This window comes from Fulmarus glacialis, unplaced genomic scaffold (genome assembly GCF_000690835.1).
Source record: "Fulmarus glacialis isolate BGI_N327 unplaced genomic scaffold, ASM69083v1 scaffold13298, whole genome shotgun sequence".
NCBI lineage: Eukaryota > Metazoa > Chordata > Aves > Procellariiformes > Procellariidae > Fulmarus > Fulmarus glacialis.
The window spans coordinates 43891-56839 of record NW_009227654.1 but is presented as its reverse complement, the minus strand read 5'-3'; the positions used below and the strand labels follow the sequence as shown (position 1 = coordinate 56839).

General features: G+C 38.0%; 1 protein-coding gene across 1 annotated transcript in view; it reads right to left on the bottom strand.

Moving 5' to 3' along the window:
• DENND5A (DENN/MADD domain containing 5A) overlaps nucleotides 1-12949 on the bottom strand; it is a gene marked incomplete at its 5' end in the record, with an annotated part of 47822 nt that overhangs the window by 10825 nt on the left and 24048 nt on the right. The window contains 5 exons of the mRNA XM_009583225.1: nucleotides 1871-1999; nucleotides 3007-3091; nucleotides 4497-4581; nucleotides 7813-7965; nucleotides 9558-9689. Coding sequence (XP_009581520.1) covers nucleotides 1871-1999; nucleotides 3007-3091; nucleotides 4497-4581; nucleotides 7813-7965; nucleotides 9558-9689 — 584 coding nt within the window. The remainder of the gene's footprint in view (nucleotides 1-1870; nucleotides 2000-3006; nucleotides 3092-4496; nucleotides 4582-7812; nucleotides 7966-9557; nucleotides 9690-12949) is intronic.

Here is a 12949-nt window from a genome sequence, read left to right as displayed (position 1 = left end):
TTTTTGCGTTGGGGGGGGGGGGGGAGGGGGAGGACAGAGGAAGGTGGAGGAATGTGGTGGTGTGTGGAAAGTCCTCTCACAGCACTTGTTCTGCATGGGACAAGCAGTGCTAAATTTAACCTGATCTGGACTATTGACTTCACTGGGGAGGCCTAACCTTAATTTAAAGATACAGGTAGATTTATTAGCTGCCCTCACTCTGTCCTTCAGCTTTTCCTTGCTCGCTGTTGGAAGGCCACAGCTTCATCAGAAAGTCCACATAATTCAATATAAGGCAAATCTCAAGTAATTAGCAGTTGGGGATCAGGGGAATTGGGGGAGGGAAGACATTTCTTGGAAGGTGATGTGAGTGGGAGGAGAGGAAAGGAAGAGTAGACAGCATAGGTTAAGCTGTCTCCAGAAAGAAGTCTTCAATTAAAGCTAATGATGATTGCTAGGGCCCATACAAGAGAACCTTTAATTTCCACACAGTAAACAGTATACCCAACCTTCTCAGCAACACATTTTTTTTTTCTGCACAGGTTACACTAAATAAACCTCAAACTGTTACTTCTAAACCGATTAGTATTAAATATGGCCTGTACTCTGATTTGTGCAACTATTTACAAAAGAATTATTTATGTTTACAAAGATAATATAATGTATACGTGCTCTGGACTTCACCAAGTAAATAGGTCCTTGTCCTGAGCATTTCTCCTTTTGTCCTTTAAGATGCGTACTTATAAGAAGCAATAGCACAGAGTACTTTTGACAGAGTTTAAGACAGCAGTATTTGGAACTCTCTCCAGGTTCAAGTCTTCAATTTTCACTCACATCCCTCTCCCCCCCATACTTCATATACTTCTCCCATTTCCTTCCTATAGTACAATTACTCTTTAAATAGTGTTTCGGGTCTCAATGGTTGTGTCTTTTCATAATTTTTTTATGACTGCATATACAAGGCATTGAAAGTCACGTATTTTGAAATATTTAGTGGATCATAATAGCAGATATTTGACTACTATGAAAGCAATTCACCTCATGTTCTTAAGCAGGCTATAAATGCTAAATCTTTATTATGTAGGAGAGGACAAACAAAGCTGAGACACTGTCAGTTTGATCTAGGGATGTGGACAATCATGCTCTGAAAGATTTAAAAGATGGAAGATTTCAAAAGATTACCAGATCTTATCTTGGGCTTACTGCGCCAAAATGAGATGCAAGAACTGATCACCACAGCCTTTCTAGTCACCTTCAAGGTACTGCATGTACACTATTCATCTGCTCTCTTAAACCACACCAGAAGTTGATTTTATCTACATTATTTTACATGGCACTGAAAGGAGTTACAAGAATGTCTCAGATTCGGAGTCAGAAGTCTAAGGAACAGTCACTTTGAGTCACACTAACAAGAACCACAGAAGCACATCTGCATGTGCCTTTACACTCTTCATATCGTGACAGAACTGCATAGAAGGACCTAACCTGCACTTTGTCATGCACTGCAAAAACACACAAACAGTCCAACGAAAACAAAATATCCCACAGTTACAGAAAGGGGGCCAAGATAAAAAGCTTGACTTAGCAACGTAGTGGTGTTTGGACTTACGCCCCGTTTTATTTAATTCCTAGTAATTTTTGAAGATTTCACCTCAAAGTCACAACCAGTCTACGCTGACAGAACTGATTCTGTACCTGAAGAACCCCAGCATTGAATCATAATTCCCAAATAGCTCATACATAGGTACAGAGACACACTTGGAAGGCTAGTTTGTTCTATTCCTTTTGCACACTGCTAAGCAGATGGAAGAATAGCCAATTCTGGGGTTTTGAAGTCAAACAACTAACCAGGCTTAATTTTAAAAGCTTTGTCCAAGATAAACCATCTTACTTTGTGAGTTCATGATCTGAAAGCAGCTGTTTTAGATGCCTAGAGAGCAACTTCTTTTCCATAGAGAGACGAACCCAGGCTCTGGCCTTGCCAACATCTGTTTTGATCTCACTAATGTTCTGGATATGCCTGAAAAGAAAAAAAAAAGACAAAAAAAGACATTGCCCAGTATTTTCAAAGTGTGACAGTTCTTTTTAAGTAAGCTACGCTGAAGAAGGAATTTTGCCAAGAATGCAAAATATTAGGCAAACTACTGGAAAAAGAGGCATGACCACCATAATATTCAGCAGTATCTAAATTCCTTGCATATCTAGCTGAAAAAGAATAAGAGCCTGAAAAGGAAATATCTGCAATGCAGTGCCCTATTTACAAAATTCTAAACCAGGCCCATTGCCTCACATGATTTAAGAATCATTCTGGACCTTATCACTGCAATATTTATGGCTAAGTGCTTTGGAAAATTAAATACTGTCTTTGCATGCTCAGTAGTAGCTTTTCTTGCATACCAGACACATTATATATTTTGAAAGGACAAGCATGTCCCTTGAAAATCCTCAATTCACTCCTCCCCACTGAAAAAATTAGACGTTGGTAAGGAAAAAGGAAGAAAGAAAAATCCTTTCAAAATTAATTTAGAAGTTCTGTATATTGTTTTTTGATGTACTGAAAAGAGGACATTGAGCAGAAGTTATAGTTTTATTCACACTACAGTACTCAGTGTTAGATAAACCCATTCTTTAGATCAAACAAGTTCTTTAAATTACTTTCTTCACTGAGAAGCAAGAATGATCTCAGAGCTACACAACCAATTTGGCAATGACTGGGAAAATACATATGCTACACTCACGTCTCTGTGGAAATAAAACAATACAGAATACTTACAAAAAGATGAAAAATGTGTCGGGGTATTTCTATAAGCTAGTAGCTGTGACAATATAAAATCTGCTTAGTATGAAATGTTTTTGTAAAGGTCAATGAAAAGGTTGCATTATATACTTTAGTTCAGCAGGTTCCTTCCCCACATTCCCCTCCTGATGTATGAAACACAGACTTTTCTGTATGGTACACATTTTACACAGAAACAAGTATGCAAATCTCACGGGTTTTCGATGTTGGTTTTAATAGTTTAAACTCACCTCATATCCTGGATGAGAGAGATTCTAAGAGGTGACATGGCTGGACTGGTATCAGACTTTCTCCTTTCTGAATCAAGAAGTATTCCTAGATTCAGAAGAACAGAATTTCTTGTTAATAGAAATCCATTTAAAGATTTTGAAATCAATTAAAAAAGGTGAATTAACGCCAACTTGCACTCTTGCATTATTGGTGACTCACCGCTTTGTAAAGATACTGTGGCATATTTCCACTTCAAATGACACCAAAATCTAATCTGCTACACAGACGGTTATGCAGATCAGCACACACTGAGCATTAACACACTAATAAGCTTCGATTCAGCTGAAATTGGTATGACAGCAAATGGCTTAAGACATATACTAATCAAGTATTATTTTCTAAAGACTACCCTATTTTCTTTCTACATAGTAAAACTGACTGGCACTGTTGACACCAGAAAACAGTGGTCAACATGTTTTACTCAGTACACCACACATCATATGCTTTATTAACGTATCACTTTGCACACTCCTGTAACACCACTACTTTTTAAACTAGCACATTTTGGGTTTTTTTTAAGCAATATTGTTACTCTCATCTTTCAAATTCCACTCTAGAATCAAGTTGTATGTTAAACACAGTCCCTGCCCTCAGTTCCAACTTAGAAAGCATAAAACCCATTGTAACTTCAGTCTGATACGCAAAAACGCTATGGACAAAGTGACATTCACAAGACTTTAATACTTTCCAAGTCTTCATTTTTGATTGCTTACAGGACCTTGTGCATGTTAGCAATGCTCAGCTCTTTGCCTAGAGCAACTTTAAAAAAAAAAGAAGAGGCACCCACCACCTCCCCCAAACCCACTGTTCTCTCCAAAATTATACCCTATGCCCCTATCTGACACAAGAAGTAGTGTTTAAAAATTACATTAATAACTTTAGAAACAGATTATCAGTGGATCTTATGTGCAGTATTACTTTTACTGCAACACTTGATATAACAAAAATTAAAATATGTTTCTTCAGTGTTTTTTGTATTTTTTAAATGTCTTTTTCTTTTAAACAATAAGCCTACTGTTCAGTTGTTTTTCAAGAGAGAATGTAAAACTTTAGGATGTACAGCACAATTTTATATGCTTATACTTGTTTTCCACCTCCATCCATAACATAATACGCTTTGCCAGTCATGCAGTGATTATGTGTCATATGGAGGGTGGTATATCAGAGCAATCCATTTTAAAGCCTATCTTTGAAACATCAGATATTTCTGGTATCTGACTACTGCAGTAGTCAGATACCAGACCCAAACAAGTGGACTCAATCCAAACAAGTTTATTTTTCACAAAATATATTGAGACAATACACCAGGTCCATATTAATTCTGTAGTGGATAGAATACTATATTGAGTGAAGGATATTTCCAAGGAAACAATCTCTGCATGGTGCAAATCTGCAGGCAGCTCTTACTCATAGTTTTTTATCATCTTCTTCCAGCGGAAGCCAATCCTACCTGAGGTACTGAAGCTGCCTGATGTAGTTTTTCTCTGTCTGTTTTCTAAGTAGTGTAACAGATGAGACCACAAAGCAGATTTTCCCTAAAATAAAAAAAAAAAAAATAGTTAAAGAAATCACTATCAGCTGAATTTAAAAAAAAAAAGTTTAAGTCATCATTGAAAGTATCAGCCATAACAAAAGCTTCCTTTAAGTATGTTTCTCCCTATAAAGTCACTGGTAAAAACCAAAAATGAGACACAAGTTGGAGGTGCTCGGGAGCTGTAAAGAGGTTGAGAAAGAAAAGCAAGAGTCAAACTACCAGGACCTAATGATTCTGGTAACAGTAAAAAGTTAATTGAACTTCATTTCTCATAGTTCATTAACATGACAAGAAAACATTTAAAGGCTTGTAAAACACTATGTGCGAGTAGAGTTCTAAGTCTGAGGCCGTAACTTGTACTACGTGTCTTTCCCTCCCTGCCTCTCCAGCAGTGAAATGACAAGAGATACAGAGCCAGCCTGAGTAAATCATCTTGTACCTAGACCAAGTCTTGTTCCCTTGTGGGTAATTCAGGGCTATAGGTGCATGCTGTAAATTTTCAGAACCTCAAAAGAGCCCCCTCAATTTCATCAAGCAAAGGATTTGGATAATCACAAACTCAGTAAGAAAAGACAACCCAAAACACAAGCAGGACAATGAAAGCTTATCAGCAAGAATACTCCAGCTCTACACATTATAAAACCAACTTAAAAGTTAAAATTTGGGATGTAGTATTTAGGCCAAGATAAATCTGTCAAATTATATTAAAAGGTGCACCTTGCTCATTATGTTGCTTTCTTAAACCTCTGGTGGCTTAAAGCAGAGTGTGAGGAAATCTTTCACTGGCAAACTAAAAAGATTCTTGGATTCATCCTAAAATATTCTGCATGATAAATCAAAAGCTTGCAAAGCCACAGAAAGGCAGCAGTAATTGAACAGGGGTTCTCCAGCATATTAATTGGAATTACTTACAGAGGAAAATAATTAGTATTACTTATCATCTTCTTAAATTATGATATTAACTTGAAATCCCAGTAAAGCTTCAGCAATTCTGCTTTTCAGAAAAGCAGTCATATTATAAAGCCATATTTTTATTTACAACTTTGTTCAGAAAGAAACCATGACTGTAAAGCAACAGTTGTCAATTCAGCACTATCAATGTAATCTAAAATCATGTAAGGGCCTTCCTGGAGGTGCAGTAATTCTGGTTCAACTCTGAAATTTTTTTTTTAAAAACTATCTTTAAAAATCTCTGAACACTTCAATCCTATAGCTCACTACAATTGATGTAAAGAGCTAACAACCATGAGGGATTATTCCAGAAGTGGCATGCCTCCAGAAGATAAAGCCTAGAGTGTCTGTAACATCTGTGTTGAGAGAAATCTATTAAAAATATGCATTTGGTGGTGAAGATATAAAAAAATCCAGAGAAGCTCAATGCCTCATGTGTGTACCTGACAGATCCAGCTTGGAAAGCCAAAATTTCAAGTCTTACAAAAACATAAAAAGAGAGCATGAAAAATATCAACCAGGGAACAGTTACATCCAAAATGGCATTTCTCTCAATAAATACACACATGCACACACAGTCTAGTGTTCAGCAACTCGCTGCCATGGCAAGGAGAACTGCCACAGATCACAAAAGCAGCAAACAAAGGATCCTGCAGCAAACAGATGTCAACAATCATGATGAATGTGAGAACTCATGCAGTATATATCTGCCCACTTCCTTTACCATCATGTTACTCTTCTTTAACCTCACCAAATAGCAATCATGATGCAAGCTCTATCTATAAGGGAAAAGAAGACAGCCCTAAGGAAAAGAGTGGGACAGAGAACGGGCAAGGGAATAACGAAGGCTTTCTGAAAGTTCAGACTGCTTCAGACATTAGACCCTATGTCCGACAACTCTCCTGCATTGCTCTGGGCAAAGGAAGGTGTGGATTCATTTTGCACATGGAAGAATCAGTAGGTAGCTAATGTAGGACTATCGAGGTTCATCAGCGGGGAAGAGGTAAAAGCAGGGATTGGTGGAAGGAAAGCCATCTTCATTACTATGGTCAATTGAGAAAGAAGAGTCTTCCTTGGCTCATTATTGAAAAATAAAATAAAATCGATGTATAAAACAGCAGGCTTCTGCATATTTAATAAAGGCCAGAGTACACAGAGCATTCGTGGCGCTTTTTTTTTTTTTTTAAAAAAAAACTGTGGATGATCATAATGTGAGATGCACTGCACTTCCTCCATCAGGCCTCTATTATATTCCACCACTCTATTTATTCCACCATTCAGCACTGTTTGCCAACATCTGCAATCAATCCAAAGCATTAACCTTATGTAGGGTTGGCCGTCTGGTGGTCTGAAAGGCCCAAATCTGAGTTGAAGCAGAGTATACTGATGCTCTGTCTTCTAAGACGAAAGCAGTACAGCTTCTATCCTAAGTGATATACAAGAGGGAAGGGAGAGAATCACATGATAAATCTTCACATAGAGAACTGCTATATAGTTTGAAGGAGAGCAGATTTAAACACTGGTGCTTGGGTGCTGGGAACAGAGATACCGAATTACAGTTGTTTGGATTATGTACATTTATTCTGCGCATTCTTTTAAAAAAAGTTAGAATCCTCACTGTCCTTGCTATTCCTTTGTACAAAGGAGAAGGAAAGGATAAAGGCCTTCCAAACTCCATCTAGTCCCACAAGGGACTCGGAAGAGAAGAGCACAACAAACAATTATTAATTTCATACTAAAACCATCATCTCTAACTAGTGATCTTGTAAACATCACTTAACTATCCCTACATCATTCAGAAAGAACCAAAATAGCAAGGGTTTTACGCTTAAAAACTGAATTATCCTTCATGAAAACAAATTCCCCATACCACATCCCATTGACAGCACCTTTAGCATACACTGCCTTATAGCCTATGCAACTTCCATAATGAAAGTATTAAGAACACAGAAATAGTTTTATTTACCATCCTATTAAAAAAAACACCGAAACCCACAAACCAAACCAAACAAAAACCCCAGGTTAAATGGAAAGAAAGTCTTCCAAGAAGTCATCTGTGGAACACACCTCCATGTGCACTTGTACATACCCCAAAAAGAGCAAAAAGTGGAGACAGACAAGGGGGCAATAACTGACGTAAAAAAGGCTGGGGGGAGGACACAAATATTTTAACATGTCTATATACACACAAAAAGGTATCCTCTGAAAGCGGAGAGAGGAAGAGCATAACTTGACTTAAGGAAAGTGCACGCTGCAACACACAGGAATATTTGTTCCTCACCTGTTTGACTTGCAGACCGTGGCTCCATATCCTTTCTAAGAGGTCACACAGACTGGCTATCAGGGTATTCTCTTCTACGCCTGTGATATTCACTTCACCATGACCTAGCTCCACAGCTTCTCGACCCATTTTTTCAACCAACATCCTCTTGGTCTCAAAAATGACAAGGCAAAAGAGAGTTAATTCTTTCCGTGGGAACTTCCAAGATCCCTTACACTTTTTAAATAATCAGCAAGGAAGCACACGATAGCAAAGATGTGACAGAATAACTGGGTATATGCAGTATGTCTGAAGTTAGTGCAAGACTGCGTTTCTTTTACCCCTGTTTTTCAAGCCATGGCAGCTGCAGTGTTGATCACTTCACAGCCTCTTCCATCTTTCTAACAAGAGGCTTGCAAACGGGCACAAAAGCCTCCACAGAGTAACCCCAACAAAGGGAACAGCAGGCCCCACATGGACAAGCTGGAGGCCTAGCAGCAAGGCCCTGCAAGGCAGGCTTGGGTGCTTCTGAGGCCTGGCGAGCCCAGGCCTCCACCTCCTCCCCGGAGAGGGGACCGGGCACAAGTGCTTCCAAGTAGCAGGGGGATACGTCATTCCTGTGAGACCCTGTTCTGTCAGAAGGGTATTTGTGTTTAAACCAAACCCATTCTGGAGTGCATCTCTTGAGCTTCCCCAGTGAGCCACAACTCCTAAATAGTGTACAATTTCATACTGGTCAACAAAGCTCTCACCAACTTTAAAAGTACAGTCTCCCAGTCACAATACATTCATCATATATCTACCCAGGGGGAAAAATGATTAGGGAATCACTTCTGCTCATCTCATTTTTAAATCTTTGTTGCTATTCTAGAGTAGCTCTCAAATGAGCAATACTCCCTCAGGCACCTATGCACAGTCTTAGTTGAGACGAAGAACTAAGTTAGTCTTTAGCTTCTTCTCCTCCTCACCTCCCCTGGTAATTTCTCTCTCAGCTAACGGCAGGCTTACTACATTCCCTAGAGTTGTGTTCCCACAGTGAAAGAGTCAAGTCTATCTTCAAGGATTTTCACTGTCCTATGCCTCTTTTAAGTGAAGGGTGTTATTTGGACAGTTTCATACATACAGAAGTGAAATCAGAAGTAGATGCATTTATTAAACACGGTTTTAGGAAATTGCTGTATTACCTCCACTGACTTAAGGCAAGAATGTGTCTATTTGATAATTATTCTCTTTACTGTGTTAGTATAAACACTAACATTTAATTCAGATTAATATATTGTCAAATATATACTGGTAAAGCATGTCCACAAACTAACACCAAATTTCTTCATTAAGTGCTTGAAAACTTATGTTTCAGAAGTTTGTTAACCCCCTTCCTTTAGTTATGAGAAAAGCTCCTGCATTTTCACCATAACCTCCTCTATTGGAATATTCACTCTTGTTGAAATAGTATAGTGTCATTAGTGATAACTGAAATAAGCTGTAATAGACATGGGCAGCAGGATGATAAAGACTCATCAGAATACTCAATCTCTTTCTATCATTTTACATTCTCTATCATAAATCTGCTTGATAAAGTTTCCACTCCTTGCAGAATTTCTAAACACATTATCTCTTCATGAATTTCTCACTACCATGCAAAAATCTTTATATGGATAAAGCAGAAACAGATGACGGAAGAAGGGGAGTTCAAACATATTGGCCAAGAAATGGTCCATAAAGGATGGATATGAGGTGCAAGAAAACAGAAATATTCTCTGTATTACCTTATTTCTGCATTCCTTCAACAAGCCTTCTACAAACTTCCAGTTTGTTTGTGCAATTACCGATGGAGAGAGGTTAGACAATTTGGGCTGCCGAATAGTGCTGCCTAGATTCCTGGCTTCTTGGATATACTTCTGTATTGGTAGAGAAAATTGACAAATACAGATAAAAGTGCAAGTGAGACTACTTTGCCAAGAGAAAAGGATAAACTTATCTTTATAACCCACCCCTATGCAATGAGGAGGAAAGGATCCAATCCCCTTTCAGAAAAGGCCTCTTTTCATATCCAGCATTATATTGGGCTGAGACACTTAAGGTACTATCTCATTGGAGGTCAAATCCCCATTTACGTTGTCTATCTCATATTAGAACAGACATTGCTGAATAACAAAAACACAATACAAACTGCGAAGGGTATTTAGATGCATAGAGATTCAATTACTCCCTCCACCACTGAGAATTGTCTTGTTATTTTTTCATAGAATATGAAAGTTTGTAATAATTACCCAATAAGACCACGACTATTCAAATGGCAGACTGGTCTACATGGGATCTGCAAGAAAACTTTGCCTGGAGCTTGACAACTAACAAAAACACAATACAAACTGCGAAGGGTATTTAGATGCATAGAGATTCAATTACTCCCTCCACCACTGAGAATTGTCTTGTTATTTTTTCATAGAATATGAAAGTTTGTAATAATTACCCAATAAGACCACGACTATTCAAATGGCAGACTGGTCTACATGGGATCTGCAAGAAAACTTTGCCTGGAGCTTGACAACATCTGATCATTCCTGCAGATCTCCTGTTTCTTACCCGCCCGCCCAGTCTTTCAGGAAGCAGCTGCAAAATGCTACTAACAGCTCTCAGCTAGGAACCATCTGCATTTCTGAGCAAAACAATTTCCTGAGCTCTGCTATCAAGGAGTTGCCATTGTTTTCACCTCAGAGACAAGAATAATTTGACAAATGTTTTGAAAGACAGGTGATCACAGATTGGTTGGGGCACAGCTAACTATGAATAAGTGATAAAGTCCTGTACAGGCACTGACAGAATATTCACGATTAGTATATATTTCAGATTAATAGGTAACTTCTTTAGCTTACACTGAAATAATGACCAACTGAAAATTTAGTGAATAGACAGATTTATCAAACATGATATGATCTTTGCAGAGAGGGAAAACCACATCTTCTCCATCAGCCTTGCACTAAAAGCTATGATATATACATTTAATTATGCATCTTTATCCAGAACTATGATTACAGTCATATTGTGCATTGGACATACCAGATAACGCTCTGACACAGATTTTATAGTGGGCATGAAGGGCCAATCATGCTGGTCCCAGTCTAAACATAACTGCAACTGAAGCTCTGACATGGAAAAGTCCAGGTGCTGGCAGGACAAGTTGGTAGCAAAAAGCCAAGCAGACCATGTAAAGCAAAAGTGGTAAGCACACATGAAGTAATAAAAGCAAGCAGGCAAAACAGAAAAGGAAAAGAGTGAAGACATAATACAATGCAGAACTACCAAGCATTCAACATAAAAATAAATTCATAAGTAATGAAGCTGAAAGGAAAAAAGAAAAGATGGTGTTCAATCATTGGATTGGTGTAAACTCTGCCCTCCACTGGGCACAAACATTGGTAAGTTAAAAGCCACTAAGTCTCAATTCCACAGATGTTTGTTGGCTGCCTCAAAGCTTCAATTTGTCTAAAACTCGCAACACTGCACTTTGAAACCGCTGCCTCCTGCTCAGCCTGATCCCCAGTGTTCATCTCAGAAGGGCTCCCTCCCCATTCTTTCAGACTTAATAGGAAAGTCTCTGGTTCACCTGGGAGAGGGGTCAATGTCCAACCAGTAGTATGTAACCAACAAGGTACAACATAAAACCCTAAAACACCAGCACAGGTTAACCTGGCAGTTGGTACCCTCACCTGAGCACGTATTTGTAATTTTTATTCCTCAGAAATTATTTGCCTCGTGTGACAGAACAACTCCTATAGGATAATCAACATGTGAAGAGTGAGTTAAAAAACAAAACAAACAAAAAAAACCCAGAGACTGGAGGTAGAATATATTTATCTCTCTTATTGTAATTACTAATTGAAATCTCAGAAGTTTACATGTGCTAAACATCATAACTATTAAAAGCAATAATGAGGTTACAAATCAACCATTCTTCACTTCTGTTACTTCTAAGTGAAAAGCACTTTAGCGTTATCTGAGCATACGGAACATGTCAAAGCCAGAAACTACTCGTAGCTTTTTTTATTATGCAGACATTCTTCTATTACATAGTTAGGGATGACATAGATTACACTATACTTCAATAAAATTTTAACAAACCAATGAGAAAATTCTGGAAATTAGTACACTGGAAAGGCAATTAAACTCATCACTACCATAAAAGAATGAACTGGACAGACAAAGATACTTGATTTTGACAACACTATCCTAACAGACACAAGACTACTTTAAAATTCCAAATTAAGCTTTTCTGAAGATATTTAACAAGGCAAGAGAATATTGTCTTCAATGAACAACATAAATTTAAACAAAAGTAAAGCTCTGAGGTTACTAAACAAAAAAATGAATTCTGATATTTTAAACCAGATTATTCTTGGAATTACCCGTAAATCAACACCTGGTGTAACAGTTTGCAGTCTGTATCATATGAATCAGAAACTGTACTGTAATTAGTTCACATCACCCAGATCTTTCAAAAATCCCTTCACCACAAAGAATAACTGTGTCAGCTGTAGAAGCACTGGTGAGAGAAGTTATCAGTTCAGAAGGTGGGTAAATCAGCACCACACTGCGCTGTGTAAAAACAGGCAGACACAAACCTGGCAGTATGGGTGGGGTTCACATTCCCACCTTAGCATGAGGTTGTGCATCAATTTGCCACCTTAAGACGTCTTTTATGGTCTACAGAAGAAAAAAGGCAACTCCAAAAGGCAATGCTTCTGATTTTAGGATGAAATTAATCACTCTGGAGGTGGTTATCTTTCCTCCATCAAATATACAGAAGCAGCACAGGGTGACTAAGTTAGAGACAGGAAATAGATGGCTAAAAATTGTTAAGATTAATTCCTCCCTTCCCCTGACCCCCCCACCTTTTTTTTTTAAAAAAAAAAAAAAAAAACAACCTTTAAAGCATGTGATGACATTTCAGGGAACTCTCCTATACATCAGATGAAATAATTTTGTCCTCAGAGGGGGTAAAAATGGCGTAACTTTTAGAATAAGCAAACTAAGTATTTTTTGGTCTTGCTAAGGACGAAGAACTTCATTTGTATTAAATACAAATACGGGAGAGCAGAGATGGACTGCAAGTAACTGCCTAGACATTTTATAAAGGTTACAGAGCATTATTCAGGCAATT